This window comes from Onychomys torridus, chromosome 4, assembly GCF_903995425.1.
Source record: "Onychomys torridus chromosome 4, mOncTor1.1, whole genome shotgun sequence".
Classification (NCBI taxonomy): Eukaryota; Metazoa; Chordata; class Mammalia; order Rodentia; family Cricetidae; genus Onychomys; species Onychomys torridus.
Window position 1 is genome coordinate 114,221,174 of NC_050446.1, and position 23,116 is coordinate 114,244,289.

Below are 23,116 nucleotides of genomic sequence, written 5' to 3' on the forward strand. Positions count from 1 at the left end.
TTGACTTAAATTCCTGGACATTTCTAAGCTATCATCTCCAGAAAAGAGTGTTTACTTGTCTAAATAAAAACCCTGTTTTTACAGTTTTCACCTATCCTGTGACTCTTTACCCTGTTATAGTAATTTAAGTGGGACACCCAATGAGTAAGTATGGTAACAACCAGAGTGTTGTCATCAACTAGACTCTGCAAGGAAGATGTGACCCATGTCCCTTTAAGAGAAATGAAGGAAGGCCTTTGCTTGTACTATTAGTAGATGTCTATCATCCTCCTGTCTCAGATCACCAAAATAATGGGTACTCTCATATTTTGTTATTGATGGAGCAAAATTCCATTTTGTCTTAGAGGGACCATTCTTAAATACTCTTCTCTGACCCCAAGGTTTCCAGTTTTTGAAAAGTTAGGAACACAGCATAACATGGCATCAAGGTAACTAGATTTGGTAGAGGTGCAAACATAATTCAGATTTTCAGAGACTGAAATGCATTTTGTTATTAATTCCAATCTTCCAAATATTTACAAATGTTGAGCCCAAATGTCTAGGGGGCAGAATGGTTGGGGAACAATGGAGCAATGCCACAGTTTTGTGCAAGACTCAATTCAAAACATACTTGAATCCCAGTCCTCAAACTATTCCCAGCAGAGTCACTTGTGGCCTGGATTGCTCAGCCAAAGGTCCTAACTTTGCACTTCTCTTTTATTGTGTAGATAAAGCCCAACTTTTGACCATCTTTCTGGAAGAGTATAGGACTGTGATTATCTGCTGTGTTTTGCATGGAGGAGCATTAAGCCATAGAAAGTTGAAGGGGTTTGTTTGGTTTGAATCTAAGCCAGGAATTACTCTATAGTGGTGAATTTTCCGTCAGAAGAATTCAGGAGTCAAAGGAAAAAGTAAATCAACTAAATTTAGTCCTTTTCTTTTCAGACACCTAAGTAAAATGTCAACTGGCCACATACGTACATTTCCAATCTCTTTGAAAACACAAAATTTAGTAGTAAAAAGAATACTTCATTGTGTGTGTGTGTGTGTGTGTGTGTGTGTGTGTGTGTGTGTGTGTATTGCAATGCTGAGAATTGAACCTAGGACCTTGAGGATGCTAGGAAAATGCTCTACCACTGAACTACATCTCTAGAACAAAGAGTTTTGTTTTTGATCTAGTTAAGAACATGTTCAGTTGACACAACAAAGCTATAAAGCATTTGGAAAGCAAATACCAAGCCCCTTATATGTTTTATATGCCTGAGTCCCCAACAAAAATTATCCAGGAGAACCAGCTGAACATCCTCACACCAAAAGGAAGAATCCAACTGTACTGTCTAATACCATCAGGCAGTATTGACTGTTCTAACACCATCGAGGATTACCAACTATACTCTACCACCATCAGGGATTACTGGCTACACGCTAACACCATCAAGAAGAACTGACTGTACATTCTAACACCAACTGTTCTCTCTAACACCATCAGGGATATTACCAACCATGCTCTCTAACACTATTGTGTTGGGGTTGGGTGTCCAGTGATAGAGGCACAGAAACAACTTTATTAGGTACCTTTTGGGGGATTGGGACAGAGAAGTCTTACACTGAAGAAATCTCTGTTGTTCTCTTCTATTCTCTCTCTCTCATCTTTCCTTTCTCCTTCTCTCCTCTTTCTCTCCCTCTATCTTCCTTTCTTTCTTATCCCCCTCCCCAACTCAATTAAACAATAATACATTTAGAATTTGTTGCATTGAGCAATGCCTCAGAATACTAGTCTAACTCCCTCTACAATCATGCTAGGAAACAAAAACCATCACAAAGAGGTGGCTGGAAAGGTTAACAGAGACACTGGCTTGGCCACATCTCCTGAGCAAGAAGTATGGGCAAGTGAAAACATGAAAGCAACCTCTCATTTTCCACTTCAGAGGTGACAGAGTGACAAAGGTGGTCTATGAGTGTTTCAGTCTCAGGCTGCTCTTGACCTTGGGTACTCAGAGTCAAACATGTTTTTATTCTAGACAGAACTGTTTGGCTGGGTCAACAGCACTGCAGTGGGGGCAAGGGAGTGTGTGTGGAGACAATGTGCTGGAACGTAACTCCCAAACCTCAAAACATGCCCAACAATAACAACAGCATTAACCACTGACCCAAAGGCTGGGGAAATTCTATCTCCACATCTCCTTCCACCAGTAAACATAAAAATACTGTCCCTGAAGGGCCAGAGGATGCCTTTGCTGAGTGTTCCAGAAAGTGTGAAAGGACAGGGATAGCTACATTTATTGGAAAAGTTTCCCCAATGACAAGTAAATTGGGACATTTTTCACTAGGTAAGAAAATGATTTGACTTGCAATTTTAAGAGTAAAGGCACTAGATTTCAGAGTTCTCTTGTTATCACCTTCTATCTCTTTGTCCTTCTCTCTTGTGTTTCTTCAACTTCTGTCATTCTCTACCCAGACTTCCTGATTTCATGTTCCTCAAGGCAGCTGTCAGTTCCTCCTTTGTGAGTTTTATCTAATTTGCTCTTTGTCATACCTCGGGATCACTTCGGGGCTTCTCCTTCTCTTGTCCGAATCTTGTCTCTGCTGTTACCTCCTCAAAGAGATGTTCTCTGTCTACCTAGCTAATGTTCAGTAGTCTCTTGTCTTATTTGTCTATGTATTCTTATTCGTTACACATAGATGTACATTCCAAAAGAGTACAGATCACATGACTATCTTGTTTATTAATTCATCTCATGACTAGCTTGTAGTTATGATTTATTTATTGGAGAAAGATAGAAAGCTATAAATAAAATGGATATATGTATGAATAAATGGGTAGATGAATAGACAAGGATAAATGGCTGAACAAAAATGAATAGGTAAATGAATTGATGAGTGAATAGAGATACAATGGGTGAATGGATGTAATCAATAGTTTGACTTAAATATTTATCCAATTTAATCAAATCTTTTCCTTCACAATTTATGCCAAAGAAACAAAACTGGACATCAACGTTATAATTAAAGCCATGGTAGTTAACCAGTTGAAGCTGTGAGAAATGAACTATAAGTTGGTTCCAGCTTTTTTCCAGGAGTACCTCTTTTCCTTCAAAATAGCTCTCTTATTTTGATGTGCTTTGGTGCTAATAAATAGTTCATAACTCCCAAGAAAATTCCTAAATAGTAAACTTGAAGACATTTCCTGACTTGATCTTTTAAAGATGGAGAAACTAAACCATGTGGTAGGTAAATGAGTTGGGAATACTATGCTGGCTGTGGTAGTTTCAATAAGAATGACCCCCATAAGGTTATATATTTGAATGCTTAGTCATCAGTTGGCAGACCTTTTTGGAAAGATTGGGAGGTGTGGTCTTGTTAGAGTAGACATGGTCTTGGAAGAAGTAGGTTATTGGGAGCAGGCTTTGAGGTTTTAAAAGTCCATGCTAGGCCTAGTGTCTCTGCCTGGTGCCTATGGATCAGGATGTAAAGATCTCAGCTACTGCTATAGCGCCAAGCCTGTCTGCTTCTCACCATGACAATAATGGACTAACCTTCTAGAACTGTGAGCAATTAAATGCTTTATTTTTATAACAGTTGCCTTGGTCATGGTGTCTCCTCACAGCTATAGAACAATGCCTGAGACACTGGTTTAACTCCAGCCACTGGAATAAATTGTCCTTGTCCCTTAACTTAATGGACTGTTAAGAGTAGCACTTTTAACTGCCTGCCTTCTAAGTATTTCTTCATTACTTGTATGTTTTGTTTGTATGTTTTAGAATAACCTCAACTTGGAGAGTGATTCCACATCAGAAACCAGCTTTCCTCTGTCCAAAGAAGTCCCAGGGGAGCACCAAGTCGTCCACCAACCCTTCCCCAGACAGCGATTCCCTCAAGAGACTGGGCATCCTTCATTGCAAAGAGACAGCCCCAGATCCTTTCTTCTTGACCTACCAAACTTTCCAGATCTTTCCAAAGCTGATATCAATGGGCAGAATCCAAATATTCAGGTAATTCTCAGCAGCTGGCAAGTGAAGGAGAAGAAAACAGTTTGTCTTTTGTTTCCTAACCTGATTCTAACAAGCCCTGCGGCCTTAACCCCTTGCCTTTCTCAACCCCACTCTGACTCCTGCTGAGGGCTGTATTATTCTCATAAAAATACTATTTCAACACCCTTAATGATTTCTGAGACACTGAGATATAAAAACAAAACAAAAATGATGCACCCTGAAATTAATGAAATGTGGTAGCTAAAGGAAAAGAATATCATGGCTTGTGACTAGAACATGTAACCCACAATCTATCTTCAAACAACTCAGGAAAGTATTTCCCCTTAGTGCCTTGCTAGCTTGCCTTCAACACCAGAAATTCCTTCAGGAGAGGACAACCTCCTAAGGAATAGACTTACCAAAACACTAAATAAGAAGGAAGGTGAGAATGGAACTTCCTAGAAGAGATATTCATGCATTTTATTAAAATGGGATTTTAATGAAGCCAGGAAAATGGGACACCAGCAAGGAGTTCTTGAATTTAAAAATGATAGCATTCATCTATATTGCAAGGGAAGTCTCTTCCATCTGACCCTCAAGCATCTTCGTGAAGGAGAAGCCTTCCTCTCAGCAGCAGCTGTTAAGGGAATCACTAAGACCACATGATGGTAAACTATAGCTACAGAACTCAGTTCTAGGATCTATGGCTCCCAGGAATACCCATCCACTAATCCGTGTTTCAGGGACAAACTCCTGATTGTGGGTGTTGCTTGTACCTTCTCTTCTTCCTGAAGATAGTTCTCTTGACAGTTCAGAGAGGCCCTGAGCTGTCTAACCCTCACCTCACTCCAATCTCTATGTGCCTGGTTCCATATTTCTATACTTTGCTTTGATTCCTTTCATTTGAATAAGAACAGATTTTCCTTAATTTATCATATCAAATGCCTATTAGCTTGTGTAGCAGCAGAGAGCTCCTCAATTTGGGCTCAAAACATTCTCTCTCTCTCTCTCTCTCTCTCTCTCTCTCTCTCTCTCTCTCTCTGTTTTTTAGACAGGGTTTTTCTGTATCTTTGGAGCCTGTCCTGGACCTCACTTTGTAGACCAGGCTAGCTTTGAACTCACAGACATCTGCCTACCTCTGCCTCCTGAATGGTAGGACTAAAGGTATGCACCACCACTGTCTGGCTCTCAGAGCATTCTTATCAAGTGTTTCTCCCACACCTCTAGTATGTGTGTGGTGTGTGGGAGGGGGTGTGGGGGGGGTACATGTTTGTGTGTAATATAAGTAGTATGTGTGTGTCCCTCCTCTCTCCTCCATGGCCCTTCTGACTGACTCTCCTGACCCTCTGCATGATACCATTTCAGGACAGCTTTTCTCTGTCAAAGTTGTTATGCTTTTTAACAGTGAATGTCACTAAGAATATACCTTCATTAATGACCATCAAGCAATGGCTGCTATACAGAAAACACTACATTAGCTTATGAGATCTAGAAAGCAGAAAGCCATATCCCTTCAGTCCCTCCTGTTGATGGCACAGGAATGACTATCCCAGCTGAAGACAGAGGAAGAAAAAGTACTGTGTTCCCCAATAGAAGACAGAAAGAAGTAGGGCAGGGCTCTGTGAGTGCTCCACAAAAAAAGTATGTTGGAAATCATAGTTGACAGCGCATGCTCAGCAGTCACTGCCTGTTCCAAGTAACATTCTGATGAGTGCTATAGTCTAACGATTTATTGTAAAAACAGACCTTTTGCTCTAGTGCCCTTCCTGGAACTTGCGACATGGCTCTGAAAGAGCAGCGGATCTACCTGGGGGAAGGACAAACTGGCAGAGTAGTATGGCAGTTGGCTCCATACCATTGCTCACCACTGCTCTCTATTGTGGCTTCATCTACAGAAATGTTTCATTGTTTAGAGATTTTATGCTTCCTAGGCTCAACAACCCTTACCTCAAGGGTCCTTAGACCATGGTTAACCTTAATTTCCCTGTGGCTAGCATTTACCCCAAAGACAGGAAATCAGGGAGAGTCTTAATGCTGCAGCCTAAGCTCCTGGAGAAGTGGATTTGAGAACTGCTACTGTAAAGTTACAGAAGAGTGCTGGATTAAGGACAAAGGAACACTGTGGGCTTTTGAGATGTTCTCTTATTGAAATTTTACTAGGCACCATTGTGCACCCAGTGATAAATTAAGTTTGGGACCAAACTTCTTGTGTCCTTTTTCTTTCTTTGTCCATCTGGATATGCCCAATCCCTATCCAGGCACCTTTGGGACCTTTGAAAGTACCACCTAAATGTTAAGGAAGGCCAGTGGTGCAAAGGTTGCTGGGATCACAGGTTAAACCTGGGAAAAGCTGAGCCCTCTCCTGCCCACATGACAGATCTGTGCAAGCATTCAGTAAAGCAGACAAGAAAACTACTCAGTTTTCCTCATAATAAGCTGTGCTGTGTTTCTGAGTAGGAAGTAAGAGAACTTTTGAGTCAGTTACTCCTGAGAAAGGCACTAACCTGTGTGGAAAGAACTAGACAGAGGCTGAGGTAAGGTAGCAGAGAATAAGGGTGGCATAAGAGAAGGCCTTACCCATAGAGCCAAGGATCCTCACAACATTGGGGTCTCTCTGGAAGAGTCCCTTGTACTTTTACAGAATCCCTCTCAGCCACCATGGAAGTGTGGTTATGGGTGGAAATCATTTGCCTTCATGCCACTGAGACTCTCAGCACCCTGCTTCTGTGACTTGGAACAGGTGAAAGTCCCCATCAATGCTTTTCACTTGGTTCTGTCCTTACCCAGCACTGCAGCAAGCAGTTTCTCTCCAAATGGTACTACTGAAAGGGCAGCTTTGGAGGACATGGCGGGAGGAGGAGAGAGCTATTCCTAGGAAGGTTTCATGTTTTTCTAGAGTCACCTTTTAGACACCAGAGACCACAACATCTACCAAGAGTACAGGTTTTCTATGGCTTCAAATATCACAGTTATTGGCAGAAATTATTTGAAACTAATACAGTTCCAACATAGAAATGTTGAAGCCAGACACCCAAACAACACAAGGTCAATACATCCTTCTGCTCACTGCACAGTCCAGTTATTCCATTCTACTTTAGATAATCCCTGTCTGTTGGTCTTCCATGGTGTGGAGGAGTGAGACACAACTGTTTAATTAATCTGATGGATTCTTTACCCTAAAGAGAATTGAGCTCCATTTATGACCCTTTGTTTCTAGAAGGCCACAAAAAGTTAGTGTGTGTCACGCAGAAAGATATTCACACAAAGGTAGCTACTGTCTCCATGTATTCTGGCGATCTCTCTCTCTCTTTCTCTCTGTGTTTCTCTATATGTGTGTCTGTCTCTCTCTGTGTCCCTCTTCTCTGTCTCTCTCAGTATGTATGTATGTATGTATGTATGTATGTATGTATGTATGTATGTGTACATGCTCATATGCCCAACAGCCTCTACCATCCCATGCACCACTACACTTGAGTAAACCAGTTCCCTGGTGGTCCTTTAGAACATAAGGTGCTTCCCAAAGGGGAGGGAGTAATGATTTCTGGCTGGCCTCATCCAGGCCTCAGAGCACTGTTCTTTTGTTGAAATCCACTGGCTTGACCCAGCCCATCCAGTCAAGCACAAAACCCCACTGCTCACCATGGCCCCTCAGCATTTCTCTCCTGGCTAGTGGCGTGAATATAGGTGAGGGGTGTGTCAACGGGTAGGCCTCTGCTGCCAGAGCCTCTGGCCTCCTGTGCCCCCTCCCTAGGCAGACTGCCCCTCACTCCCACCTAGTTATCGTCAGCTGGAGCCTGGGAGCCTAGCAGGAATCACTACCCTTGTCCCTGACCCCTCTGCAACTCTATGCTCTGGAAATGTGCCCAAAGCTCCAGGGATGGATCCTGTCCCTCCTTTGAAAATGTCTGTGCCTCTCCAAAGTGACATTCCTGAGCTTCTGCAAAGGGTTGTGTCCCTTGAACCTCTTGAGAATCCTTATAAAAGCCCAACATCTGCTTCTGTGGAGTATTTTTATGCCGTAAGTCAGGCAGCCTCCATTCCAGGGGAAGTAGAGTCCACATTAGCACTAGTTTCAGGCTGAGCAAATGAGGGAGAAGGAAGTATTATCTCTGCATAGAAAGAGATGGCCTTAGATTCCTAAGTTGCCTCTTCATATTAGATTTAAAGCAACTTAAGAAATTAGTTTTTGCTTTAAAAAAAAAAAAATTCAGGAAAGAAAGTAAATCCCCTAGGACAACTTTGACTTGAACTTTAGTGCCCTTGGCTGAGTTTTTGTTCTTTGGTTGATGGTCAGATAATAAAAGACAAAAATTCCAAAATAAACTCATTATTAGACTTGCTGCATCAATTCATTACTACAGTAGTTATTCACAAAATATATCCCTTTTCTGAATCAGTCTGAGGTCAGTATCACCACTTCAACCAATATAATTCTTTCTTTGCCTCCATTGAGAGGGGTTTAAACCCAGTGATCCACAGACCTTTCTTCTCCACCCAGACTTTCTTGAACAGCCCTAGGCCTCTAGGTGCTACAAAATATACTCAGAGAGATTGGTCAGGGTTTTACATGCTTCTACTTCTGATTTTCCCTCCTGTGTCTATAATACTTTTGAAATGGCCAGTCTGGCTAAGGTAAGAGCCAAGAAATGTCTGTGCCCTAGATAAGGACCAATATGCCAATGGAGACAAACCTGGACAGCTGATATTCTCGTGGGCTTCTGCTGTCATCGTAAACTATGGAGTCGGACTGAACTAGGTTTGGAATCTAGCAGCACCACTCAGTCTGCTAGTCTTGAGTTCTGTAGCCCCTGGACAGTTTTTCAATTTCTCCATACCTCAGTTTTCTTGTCTATAAAATTGGTGTGATAATTCCACCCACAATTACCTATATCATCTGATCTCTGGGGGTTGAGATTATCCATATGAAGGGCTTAGTGTCGTGTTATGTGTATGGTAAGCTTTCTGGAACTGATAGATATGATTCGTAAAGATGATGCAGATAAGGATGATAGGAAAGCATCTACAATAATGATCATGCCAGCAATATGGCTCAGTGAGTAAAGGCCATTACTTCAGAAACCTGGCTACCTAGTTCTCTCCAGCACCCACATAGATGTGAAAGGACAGAACTGACCAACTCCATGAAGTTATCCACTGACCTCCACACACAAATTATAATAAATATGTACACACACACACACACACACACACACACACACACACACACACACACACGGCAGTGGGGATGGGAATAAATAACTTTTTTAAAGATTCATTGGGAATCAGAAGATTTACCTGGAAACCATCTCTACACTTTCTTTGTCATTTATCTTTGATTTCACAAAGCCAAATTTGTGCTTGAAAACTGAGTCTAAATTTTGTAGAACAGACAATAACATCTGGGCAGACACACCACTACAAATCTCAGTGCACTAACCGCAATTATGTAGGGAATACCACAATTTCTTTGGAGCATCAGCAGGTTTGAGACAAGAGGATTGAATGTCTTCCTGGTCTATTTTGTGTTTTCTGCCACAGTTGTCAAGGAAGAAGGGCAGCAGAAGCCTTTGCTGCAGACATGTTCCTGGATGTTCTCTGCTCTGGAGGGAATCCCTTTTCTGTCTGGGAAATTCTAATCTACATCCATCCACCCAGTCAGTCCCTTCAGCTCACAAAGCTCAGAGGAGCAAGGAGAAAGAAAACTCCTAGGTTCACTGTGGCAGCACAGCTTACATACTCACAGCAGCCATGGCTCATTAGCACTTAGAATGGGCGCTGTCTTAGTTTATGTTAGAAAATGTTTTGCAGAGTAAGAGTCAAGAGTTTGGTTCTAGCATAAGTTTTAACTATTTAGCAAAAAAAAACAAAAAAAAAAAAACAAAAAAAAAACTGAACAGGATTACCAATTTGGGCAGAATTAATACCTACTTTTGCATTATCCTTTGGAGCTGGGAGGTTCTGTCTTACCTTGGGCCTGGAGTTTTTGAAAGAGTTCTCTTTCTTTCTCTAAGTGTGCTAAGGTACCTCAAGGATATATACTAGAGCTAGAAAGGACAGAGAGATCTAGGGTCTTTATCAGCTTGAAGTTTACTGTACTCACTCCATGACTCCAGACGTTCACATTTACTGCTTAAGAGATCTTTCCAGAGGCTTCCCTGACTCTAAAATACCCCACTAGAACAAGGGAAACAGGAAACAAAAGTAATCCCAGCCATTTGAGAAGGCATTTGCCATGCTCATTGCGTCTTTTTAATTGGATGCCTATAAAATTTCAGGTTGAAGATTAGATTTCTTCTTTTGATATCAGTTTGAGGTTTCCACATTGCTGACTGTGGGGAAGGGTGGGTCCGAAGTTTTGTTTGTGTTTTGCTTTGTTTTGTAATTCATTTGGGGCAGTGGCTAGAAATTAAAGAGAAGAAAGAAACCTCGAAGCTGTTAAGATTTAGTCACTGATACAGTTTTTGGAGTAAATTCCTATTTTGCTACCCATTGCCTTACCAGGCAAGGACTCTATTTTGTTTGGATCAGAGCAGCAATTTGAGAGGGAAAAAATCGTATTGACGGTAATAGCTTGAAACATGAAATTGTTTTTATTCCCGGCTTGGAGAAATTGCAGGGCACATTTTGTTTAAGCAATCCCTTTGACTCCAGTCTGAATACAAACGGAGTATCAAAACTGTTGGGCACGTCACCCTCTCTTATCTTCTACTCAGAGACTGATTTCATTACCATAATTGCCTGCTTGCCTGCCCTCCCCCCCTCCCCTGGTTTTGGCAGCCTCTCTCCTCCAAGACCCTTAATATCCTTGCAGACAATTGTTGCAGCTCAGTAGTTCTATCTGCAGGCAGAGGGGGATGGGGCTTCAAAGGAGAAAGGCTGTGTATTCAAAGACTCTGCCTTGCCCATCCTGCCATGGTAGTTTTATATATGCCATCCAGTCGTGTGTTCTTTATTCACTTGTCCTTTGAAGGTTCCATGTGGATCCTAGTAGTCATTGTTCCCTAGCAACTGTCCATTCCACCAAACAATGATAGAACATGGGTGTTGTGTTTCTTTTCTTCTCCTAGTCTTAAAACTATAGCTGAATCACATAAAACCTTCATAATTATAAGAATAAAAGGGTTGCTCACAAATTAAGGCAATGATGGCTCATGGTGCCCTTCTAGGCATCCCACAACAGAGGAGATGGATGTACTTGGCCTGATACATTCTCAGTATACTATGTGATCTAAGGTCACCCTCTAGGCCATACCGAGATCTCAAGCCCAGGACCACTATTGGCTTGGCAGCTTCTTTAAGTGTCAGACTGAGTACGATGCAAACAACCCCCAAGCTGTTTATCTAAAGGATGGGCACACCCCAGTGCAATTTGGCAGAGTATCTCAGCAACTCCTCAGATGTTGGGTCAGGGCAAAACTGGGAATAGATCTGCCCAGTACATCTTGCGCTGATTACTTGGAGTACGTGTTTCTGATTCATTTGCATGTAACTCTTCCAGGAGGTGTTGCAAGAACTATGTGATGGCCAGAGGAACCCAATGAGTCTTTTATTATTTTTTTTAAACAAGTTTTTCTATGCTGATTGTCTCTCAGAGCCAAGAAACTGTGTTCTTCCAGGCCTGTGACAGATTTCAAAAGTAGGCTTCATTAATCCAAAGAACAAGTTCTAACCATCGCTCAGGGACTATGTGCTTTGACCCTGCTGCTGGGGCTGAACAATGGGGAAAATGAAATATCATAACTGGAAAGGCCTTGTCCTGAGGGCCTAGTGCTCACATCTATGCAAGGCCTATAGCATCTAGACTGCCCCTAGTTCCTGGGCCTCTCTGCTCCCTCCATCTTACATCTATTAGATACTTTTGAAAGGCAAGGTGGCAAAGTCGGTAAGAATGTGGGCTCTGGACGCATGTTCTCCTTACCTGCTACTTCCAAGTCCCATGGCCTTCCTTTATCATCTCTGTGCTGGTTTCCCTAATCTATGAAAAGCTGTCTCATGTAGCAATCACCGCAACACTCAATAGCTTGGAGCAATGACCACCAGATTGCTTGTGGTCCTCTAGAACAGGAATTGTGGTAGAACTCAGCCAAGAGAGCTTGTTCACGTTCCATATGGTACCACTGTGGGTGATCCAACTGGGACTGAAAGATCCATAATAGTGTCAGTCACCAGACCTTAGCTTCAGTTTTCTTCCACACAGTCTTTCTTCGTCTAGCCCGTCTTTATGCAGTGACCAAGGCTGGGCTTCCTTACATGGCTATTAGAACACTGTAAGGAAAAGAAAATGGATGCTCCAACACACTTTTACGGAAGCCTCAGTACACTTTTTTGGCGCGCGTGTGTGTGTGTGTGTGTGTGTGTGTGTGTGTGTGTGTGTGTGTGCGCACGCGCACACACATGCACATGTTCAAATATGTGTGGGTGCACTTACGTATGCAGGTACACATAAGTACAGAGGTTAATGTGGGGTGCTTTGGTCAATCACTTTTCACCTTTTTATATTAAGGCAGGGTCTCTCACTTGAACCCAGAGTTCTCCAATTTAGTTAATCAAGCTACCCTGTTTGCTTTGCAGAATGCCCTGTCTCTGCCTCCCAAGAGCTGTGATGACAAACAGGCCGCCATGCTTACCTGACATTTATGTGGGTGCTCAGGATGTGAAGCCCAGTGCTCTCACTTACTAAATAGGCAACTTTACCCACTGATCCATCCCCCCAGGCCTCCCTAAATCATCCTTCCCAACCCCATGAGTGTCACTTATTTCCATTCAACTGGACCTAGTGCATCATGAGGCTAGCCCAGATGAAAATGGACTCTGCTTGTTGATGGGAAGTATGTATGACACATGTGCAGGGATGTGGATTGTGAGGATTTGATAAATTCACATGGACAGAGCATTCAGAACAGTGCCTGATGTGGCACCTGCTTACTAAGTCATGCTTTGCTACGGCTGTTCTTTCAGTACCTCAGGAACATAGACAGCATTCCTTCAGTAAAAGGCTTATTAACAATTTGGTCATCAGTAAACAAGAAGCCCGTCATGCCTAGCTTCATGCCTATCTGAAGCCATACTCTTCCTAACAGTTGTGAAGTTCATGTGGGCTGTTCCTAGATGTCTTGTGTTCTCTATCACCATGTGATTACAGCTTTCTTTCACAAGGGATGCTGCCATCCTTTTCTTCAGCTCTCTCAGACCTTCTGAGCTTGAGATTGCCAATTCGTCTGATTGACATTGATCTGGCCTGTTCTGAATTCCCTCAGGTCACCATAGAGGTGGTCGACGGTCCTGACTCTGAAGCGGAAAAGGATCAGCATCCAGAGAATAAACCCAGCTGGTCAGTCCCCTCTCCTGACTGGCGGGCCTGGTGGCAGAGGTCCTTGTCCTTGGCCAGGACAAACAGTGGGGACCAGGACTACAAGTATGACAGTACCTCAGATGACAGCAACTTCCTCAGTGTTCCTAGGGGGTGGGACCGTCCAGCCCCAGGCCACCGGACTTTTGAAACCAAAGAGCAGCCAGAATATGGTGAGTTTACTACCCAGTAATATAAAATTGGTGGGGAGAGTAAATGAGGATGATAAAAAGCCTCACAGACATGGGGCCAAGCAAAACCCAGTTTACAGTATGTGGTTTTCAGGCTTCTATGAGGCATACCTCATAAAGGCTGTGTTCACAGAAGCCCTATGGAGCCATCCACAGCCACAGTTTTTTGGGAATACTATAATTTTCAAATTATACTTGAGATATTTTTTAGGGTCTTTGGGGTTCTTTCCTGTCTTGTCTTCTCTGAAATTTAATTTTATTTCTAAAGATGAATAAATCATCAAAACACCTTCCCTCTATTCTTTAGCTGTAAAAATAAAAATGCTGAAAACTAATTTATGTACAATTGCATCCTGTGACCAGGCAGCTAGGTCATGTCTGATGTTACCAGTGGAGTGGCCCTGGGGAATCCACATGAACAACTTGTGTCACAGGTTGTCAAAGCAAGCTGTCCCCTCCTCTACCATAACCCCAAGTTGAGACTGCTAGGGTCATAAGAGAAGGGGAAGCTTCCAAGAGATGATTACATTATTTTATTAAAATAATCAGTTACTTTCTTACTTTAGTTATGATGAGAGACAAGATGGAGGGATCTCAGATCCACTCTGTCACTCAACAGTTCACCCTCCTTCCTTCAAGCAAACACTTGATGCGCCACAAACACCTCTGTTGTGTTCTTGTGGCTTTCCCATCAGCAGACCAAGGAATGAATAATACATGATGAGGAGTATGGAGATTTGGATGAGATGCCCCCCATACGTCTCGGATATTTGAGTACTTGGTCCCCACTTGGTAACTGTTTGGACAGAGTTAGGAATTGTGGCCTGGTTAAAGGAGGTATATCACTCAGGATGGACTTGAGGTTACAAAAGCCATCACCCTCCAGTATGCTCTTCCTACTTCTGAGCTCTCAGCTGCTGCTCCAGTCACCTGCTGCCTGCCACTTCCACCTGTGTACTCTAACCCCTTCCGTCATGGACTCTGACACTCTAGAACTATAAGCCTCAAATAACTCTTCCTTTTGGGGGGTGGGAGGTGGGGTTCAAGACAGGGTTTCTCTGTGTAGTTTTGGTGCCTGTCCTGGATCTTGCTCTGTAGACCAAGCTGGCCTTGAACTCACAGAGATACGCCTGGCTCTGCTTCCCGAGTGCTGGAATTAAAGGCGTGAGCCACCACCGCCTGGCAAATAAACTCTGTCTTAAATTGCCTTGCTCATGGTGTCTTGTCACAGCAAAAGAAAATCTTCAGATGCAAGAATGATACAGAGAGTTTCAAACAGAGGTCCAAGCAGGTACTTCTCTGTCCATGGCAGTTTCTGTCCCCTAAACTGGCCACAGTGAAGTTGGACCTTCATTTTTTTGCATTTAGTTCTTTGAAATCCTCCAACTTTTCATGGTCTCATTTTAACAGAGTATTTCACAGTCATGTTTTTTTTTCATGGAATTTTCTTTGTAATGTTCATTATGGCTGCATTGTTAGTGCCTTAGAAAAGGGAGGCTAACTTTGGCCAGAATCAATGTTGCTGGAAGGCAGGATAGATAACAGGGTGTGTTGGTAATATGCAGACCTCAGATATAACTCCTACTGTGCTCAGACTGAGCTGTATGGGTATCCATAAGCATCTCAAGTTTTATTACAAGCCTCAGTTTCCTTATCCATTAAAGGAGTAAAAATCTTTCTGCCACAGACTTAGCCTGGGAGTTAAATGTAGCCATGATCATACAGGACTAGTGGTGCTGAATTCCCAGGCACCACTTCCAGACCAGTTCTGGGCAGTTCAGTGGTCCCTACACTAGAACTGGTCCAAAAAGCTCTACTGTGCAGACACCACAAAAGGAAGATTTTAATGTCCAGAGTAGCATCTATGAATCCCAGCTCTCCACTCATTGTGGTGGTTAGCATTGTCTTCCTTCCTTGAGGCCTTTGATGTCATTGAACTGTCAAAATGCTACAGAAATGTTCTCAGGAAGAGTTTGTTCTTGTTGTCATTGTTGTCTTTGCAATTGTTGTAGCTGAGGCTCGTTTTTCTGCTCTGAGCCACACTCCCTCTTGGTTAAGCTTTCACACGGCGACCTCACTTTTGTTTCCAGCATCATAAACTAGGTTTGTCTTCTGTTACATCTATTACAACTTCTCCATCTGTCATTGAAACAGAGAGGATTTCTCACCTAGAAAGATGTGCTCCGGCCAGAAATCCTTGTTCTGCCCTTTGACTTCAGGAAACAGGAATCGCCCAAAAGGTCTTTGTTAGATGCCAATCTGGACCACTGTATGGCAGAGGCCTCAAGATGGTGAAGACCTGCCTAGGAGATTGCTCTCCTTTAGAAATGATTAACTAATTTGTGAGCAGTTAAGGATTTGCAAGAAGCCACCTACTGGTAGAATAAGTTCTTGATGGCTGCTTATAGATAACATATGTTAGGAGAGATTTTGTGGCATATTCCTGACAGATTTTAGGGGAAACTACTTCATGCAATCTTAGCATTCTGGAGGCTGAGGCAGGAGGGTTATGAGTTTGAGGCCAGCCCAGGCTACATAGTTAACTCCTGTCTCAACAAACAAAAACAACCAAGAAACTACCACCAGTCTGATTTAGCAGCTTCAAACAACAGAAGCAGGGTTCTCTCTTAGGAGGCTGCAGGTTGACTGGAATGTTCATCTGAGCTGAGGTGGGCTGGCTTGGCTGGAACTGAACAGTCTCCAGTGACCTCAGTAACAATAATGGGCTCAGCTAGACAATCAGGAGTGCTGAGATGGTCAGAGCCTCTCTTCTCCTGGACCTTAACTTCCTTGGGCTCTTTACATGCTAGTGGAATGGTTCCTTTCAGCTAAATAAGATAAGTCTACAGGCTTAGACATTTTTTAGGCCTTTACTTACATCCTATTTGCCATCATCCCATTAACTGAAGCAAACCACATGGTTCAGAACCAGCATAAAATAAGGTGTAGCCAAGGAAGTGGACATGGAAAAAGAACTTATGAGCATCATCTCTCATATACTCTGATACACCATTAGCATTTAGTCCTTATGCTATGCAGGTTTTGTCAAATTGACAAAATCTAGAGTTGACTTGGAAAAGGGAACCTCAACTGAGGAATTGCCTCTATCATACTGTCCTGTGTGCATGTCTGTGAGGGTGTTTCCTGATTTATGATTGATGTGGGGAGGCTCACTGTGAGCAGGTAGTCCTGGATTGATTAAGAAAGCAGGCTGAGTGAGCAATGAGGAGCAAGCCAGTAAGCAATGCTCCTCCTGGTCTCTGCTTCAGTTCCTGCCTCCAGGTTCCTGTCTTGAGCTCTTGGCCTGACTTCCTTTGGTGATGGATTACAAACTGTAAGCCATAAGATGAAATACACCATTTCCTCTCCTAAGTTGATTTTTGTCAATTTTTTATCATAGCAACAAAGGAAAATAATATAGTGATTTAGATCCAGAAAACCAAAGTGAGAAGTCCAGCTCATGCATAGATTCAAATATAGGCCTCAAAGTGAGCTAAGCCCTTGAGTTGAGGGACATTGCCCCACATGCATTGGTGCTCTTAATGAAATGAAAAGGAAAGGCTGCAGGAGATTCTGGATAGCAGAGACCCCTTTGCTTTCATAAAGTCCAGAAGTACAACAGTTGGCCTCACTGGATTTTATCTGATGCTGCTATTCCCTCCACAAGTGGCATGGCTTTTATCTACATGACATAATGTTTGTTTTTCAAACTTACCCTCTCTCTTTTTATGGTGCAAAAATATGAGAATCTTTACTTGTGCCTCTTGTTTCCCCCTTTAACAAAATCTGGCCCTGTTTGTGTGTGCATGGTAAAAATGCAATGTGTGCACATGTAATATAATCCACTGCATATAGATGGTGTCATTGATGAGCATGCAATTGTTGCAGGCATGTCTGCAAAGTTCTGGGAGAGAGCAGTGACTATTCTGTCTCGGACTTTTCTCCTTTTGGAAGCAACTTGTGTAGCTGAAGTTTCATCCAGTCTCGCCCAGGGCCCATAGCCACTCAGACCCAAATAAACACACAGAGGCTTACATCAATTAAAACTGTATGATAATGGCTCAGGCTCCTTGCTAGCTAGATCTTATAATCTTAAATGAACCCACTTCTAAAATCTATACCTTGCCACATGGCTCATGGCTTACCAATATCTTTACATCTTGTTTCTCATGTCAGTGGCAGGCAGCATCTCCTGACTCAGCCTTCCTGTTCCCAGAATTCTCCTTTCTGCTTTTCCTGCCTATACTATACTTCCTACCTGGCTACTGGTCAATCAGCATTTTATTTATTAACCAATCAGAGCAACACATTCACAGCATAGAGAGCAATATCCACAGTACTAACTTGTCCCTCCAGCCTTGCTGGGTATATGCGCCAGAGGAGACAGTAGAGAGGTTCATATTGGAAAGTGATGCCCATTTTCCTAATGTAAAATGAAAGCTTCAGACATCTGCTTGGCTGTGTGGTTGGGAAACTATTTCTTAGAAGAAATCAAAATTTGAAAAAATGATTTTGATGGAAGGAGATAGAGGTGGACAATGCTTCCAAAGGCAGGTATGCTATGAGAAGCTTTACCATCAGTTAGGGAAGAGGTCATTACAGTGTCCTGTACACACACACACACACACACACACACACACACACACACACCACTTCTAAATAGTAGACTGAGAAGGCTCAGCAGCCCTGTGATAGCCCAGGGTGCCTTCAGAGTGAGTATTGTGTAAACAACAGCCCTGGTGGCTGGCACAGGACCCAAGATTCAGGTGGAAACATGTGAGAACATTCTTGCTGGGTCTATGTAATAATAACCACTACAACCTATTCTGAATGAAGGGTATCCCGTCCCTTCAAGGCACATAACTGCAACCCCGTGCTTGGCACTCACAGAGGCCCCAAGGCTATTGGAAGCTGTGCATAAGCCAGGAGAAATTATTATGGGGTGGTGTTACTGGAGGAAAGTCATATTTTAGAGATCTAGGGCTTGATGCTACAGCACAAGCTTTCCTTTCTGTTAACCTAACCCTGGACAAGACCCCCAGACACTCTAAGACATTTGTTAATATTTACTTCTGTTAAGAGAAAGTCAGTCATGATAATGTACCCACATCCCCACCCCTCTCCAACACTCCCTAGTGTGGTCTACTTTTTCTTTTCCCATGTCATTCATAACTTCTAACATACTATGTAATTTACTATTTTGTATTCATTGTTCATTACACCATGGTGAAGAAAACTTTTTTTTTTTCTGCCAGAGCTGAGGACTGAACCCAGGGCCTTGTGCTTGCTAGGCAAGCGCTCTACCACTGAGCTAAATCCCCAACCCCACTATTCTTAATAATATATCCACATACCTAGAGTTATCCTTGACAAATAGTGCAAGACCAACTAATATTCATTGGCCAGATGTTGAATAATGACTAAAAGGATATTTCTATATTTACAATGAATACGTTAGTTATTTGCTACTGTGTGACAAAGCATCCTATACTCAGCACAATAGCAGTCATTTCTCATGATTTAGTGGCTCAGGAAGTCCAGACCACTGGGCAGTTCTGCTGTTGATGGCTTCAGCTGCATTCAGTTTCTATACAGAAGTACTGGGAGCCTCCCTTCCTCTGTCAAATGTTTTGTAGTCCTTCATGTAACTCCCTTTTTTGGAGGCATCTCATCATTCTTGAATTTGTTCATCTTGAACTTTTTTCATGGTGATTGGATTTACCAGAATAAACTAAACTAAACTGGAAGTCAGTAGGGACCATAGGTCAAAGCAAGACCAGATTCTGTAGAACTCTCTTCTCTTGTCTCTCCTCCTTCTCTTCTTCTTCTCTCTCCCTGTTTTTCTCCCTCCCCTTTCTCTCTTCCTTCCCCCTGCATTCCTCCTCTTCCTCTCCCTTCCTCTGTCCCTTCCCTCTGCCCCCTCCATTTCTATCTCCCTTCTTTTTTTTGTTGTTGTTGTTTGTTTTTTGTTTTTCGAGACAGGGTTTCTCTGTGTAGCTTTGTGCCTTTCCTGGATCTTGCTCTGTAGACCAGGCTGGCCTCAAACTCACAAAGTCCAGAGTGCTGGGATTAAAGGCATGCACCACCACCACCCGGCAGTGGCTCTATCTCCCTTCTTATTCATCTCCCTCCCCTATCCTCCCACAGGGGGAAGGGTTTGTCCCAAGGGTTGTCCTAGTCATGTACCAGTCAACACAACATAGCAACCCTCTCAGGTCTCACAAAGCTGAGCACTCACATGAACCTACAGCTGTAAGCCTTTGAGCTCAGGCTTCAACCAATCCCTTCAAGAGTGAGCATGATGCAGGTGGAGGAATACATGGCCAACAGGCAACTTGGACAGGAGACTTGGGAACTCTTTAGGTGGGGATGATGACCATCTCCCTGGCTCCCTTCCAGATTCCACAGACGGTGAGAGTGACTGGAGTCTCTGGTCTGTCTGCAGCGTCACCTGTGGAAATGGCAACCAGAAACGGACCCGTTCTTGTGGCTATGCATGCATAGCAACAGAATCGAGGACCTGTGACCGTCCAAACTGCCCAGGTAATTGTGGGGCTTTGGTTCCAAGTTCAAGGGAAAGGTTTTTCGTTTATATTTTAAAACTTGAAGAAATTATTTGAAAGATAAACATTTTCCTCAGAAATCTTTTGACCAGAACAGGACAACTAGAGATAGCTGATAGACTTGGTGAATAAAAACAGATTTCATAAGCACAATTACAGAGGCTCTGACCTAAGGGATAGTGCCATATTGTACTTATTTAACTTGAAGGAGGGACTCTGATCAGTTTGGGACTTTGATGTGAGATTGTCACAATTTGAAAAACTCATTTGAAAACAGGTATTTATGTCTGATAAGGAAGCCAGCATGAGTGGATTCTCATTCTCAGAAAAACCATGGAGTTAGCATTGTCAATAATACCTGAGAGTTGCCCAAGGCTTCCCATGAAACAAACTGGTGCAACTTAGCATTTAATTGTGATCTTATACTGTAGTATCAGTGCCTTGAAAATTAAATTAACTGGTAACTCAATGAGGAGCCATGTTGGAAATAAACAATAATTGTGACTATGGTTGTCAAAGTTATAGTGGTTTGTCTAGCCTATGGCCTATTTATGTAGAGACCTTCATTATTAAAGGGATCAAATAGGAGAAACAGAGTCAACCAAGACTATGAGTGGCCCATAAAGCCTGAACTATGTGCCTCCTGGTCCTTAACATGAAGCTTATCACCCCCTGGCGTATAGTTTTACTGTGTTCCCATTGCCAGGCAAAATACCAGTCTACAATAATATCTTGGGCCCTATCATAAAACCACACATTCCAAATGGCTTCATCTAAAGGAAATTTCTGAGACCAGAAATCTGATCCCCATTCCTCAGACTTCTTTCTTCTACTCCCAGCCATTCTATTCTCAAACCAGGTCGGACCCAAACAAACCTGGAAGCACAAAGGGATTTCTGAAGAAGGGGGGAGGAAAGACCGGAACGAGGTGCATGCTGGCAGAGGGCATTCAAAGAAAATGGGGTTGAAATGTAAGAAGTGGTGGCTCCGCCTGCATGCCAGCCCTGCAGACATTTACCTCTCTGAATCTTCCCTGTGCTCCTTGCAATGAGCTGAGGTGGAAGTCTGGCCAGTGGGTTTTGGGTGGGGAAAAACAAAAGGAGTAAATAATAACATAAGTAGGAGGAAGCAACATTCAGGAAGAATGTGAAGAAGAAAAGAAGAAGACTATGAAGAAAAATAGAAAAGTTTAAAAAAAGCTATTAAGATGAAGAAAAGGAAGAAGGTCTAGGAATGAGAGAAGGAGAGTGCTTGTCTGGTCATATATGAGGTCCCGGCTTAGATTCCTTAGCAAAATGCAAAAGAGAGAGGAAGGAAGGGAGAAAGCAAAGGAAGAGGAGAGAGGAGGGGAAGGTGAGGAGGAGAAGATAAGAGAGGGGTGGAGAGAAAGGTAAGACTAGGGAGTTGAAGAAAAACATGAAAAAGATGGTATTAAAGAGAATGAGAGTGTTCTGAGTAATTCAGTATCAATCAAACTTCCATGACTTTTAGGTGTGCTACTTCATTTAACTCTCAAAACTGCCTCATGGAACAGAATTTTATTATTGTATTTGTTTGGCATTGAAACTGAGGCCCTAAATCAGCAACAAATGATAATAATGGAATTTGAATCCATGCTGCCTGACTGGAGAGGAACACTCTTTCACCTTCACCATGAAGGAAGGTCTTTGGCTCAGCCCCATATGGATACAATTTTACTTTGAGTCATAGGGGCATGCCTATGTTCTTTTCAGAGCTAGCATACAGAGCCAAGCTGGTAGGTTCTCCCCTGCTGCAATTTCACGTTTCCTTTCTGGGTACCAGGACCACTGAGATCATTGCAGCTGGCATCCCTGTGCATGCATTTTCTTCTCAGCTGTCCTTGCCCACTTAGGTCTGTCCAGCCTTTCTGCTTTAGGAGGTTCCAGCTCCAAGGGTTCCTTTGGATATAAATGATTACTTTTAGCAGGGTCTCCTTCTTTATTTGGTTTGTTGAATCTCTACTTTACTGAAAGTAGCTATGGAATAAACAAGGTCTTATAGGCTCAGTAATGATCATAAAAGTATGTCCCCTTGGGGGCTGGAGATAATGCTTGGTAACTAAAAGCACCTGCTGCTCCTTCAGATACCAGTACATATGTCAGGCAGTTCAGAACCACCTGAAACTCCAGGTCCCAGGAATCTGATGACCTCTTCTGGCCTTCTTGGGCACCTGAACACACATAGCATATACATACATGCACACACACAAATAAAAATAATAAATATTTCTTACAACTATGTCCCTAGGCCAACTCTTGCTTAAGGGAGCTAACAAAATCAGAGTGACCTCTTAAAGGACATACAGTCATGCTCAAGAGTAAAGCTAGGGTTCTCCCAAAAAGCTGCCAGCCTCCACTCTTTGCTCTTTCTCATTATTAAGCTTGAATCTGAGTTGGGTGTGGTAATTCTGAGGGGAGATTTAAGGGAGCTGAAAGGTTTGAAGCAAACTAGGTTCAGTTCCTTAGAATGAGTAATGGGATTCCCTGGAGCATCAATAGGAGTAGCATTAGACAATCAATGAAGCAGGAAACATGAGCTTCTACTCTCCCTTCTGGGAGATGCTCTCCCCGAATTTCACTCCTATTGACTCTGCAGGGGAGAGGTGCCACTTAGTTTTCCTGACTTTAGAGAAATTAAAACTAGGCACACAAAGATGAAGTGTCCTGCCCAGGTCCACACAGCTAGCAATGATTTAAAACCAGGCAGTCAGCCATTAAAAAGAAGGTCTCAAGCACACTGCTGCCTCTGATTTAGTTTGTCACTCACCAGACAGCCACCCTGACAAGTACCCCACCACCACCCACCCCTCATCTCCCAGACAAATGGGTAAGCCCATGGACACATTGCAGGCACATTTGGATCTGATTTTACACTGTGACTAGTATCTGGAGTTTTAATATGTTTTATGCACTGCTACCTGCTTTTACTGTTTCCTCTGTTGGCAAGTTTCTACCCACGAGTAGTAATGAATACAAAAAGGCTTTGTTCAGGTATATTTGTTTTGTATTTGAGGGGGTGGGGGTGAATTTTTCCATAAAACTA

The 23,116-nt window shown here is 42.8% G+C and overlaps 1 protein-coding gene across 1 annotated transcript in view; it reads left to right on the forward strand.

Moving 5' to 3' along the window:
- Ism1 (isthmin 1) overlaps window positions 1-23,116 on the forward strand; it is a 79,001-nt gene that overhangs the window by 47,014 nt on the left and 8,871 nt on the right. Inside the window, exons 2-4 of the mRNA XM_036185974.1 lie at window positions 3,741-3,971; window positions 13,208-13,472; window positions 19,890-20,033. Coding sequence (XP_036041867.1) covers window positions 3,741-3,971; window positions 13,208-13,472; window positions 19,890-20,033 — 640 coding nt within the window. The remainder of the gene's footprint in view (window positions 1-3,740; window positions 3,972-13,207; window positions 13,473-19,889; window positions 20,034-23,116) is intronic.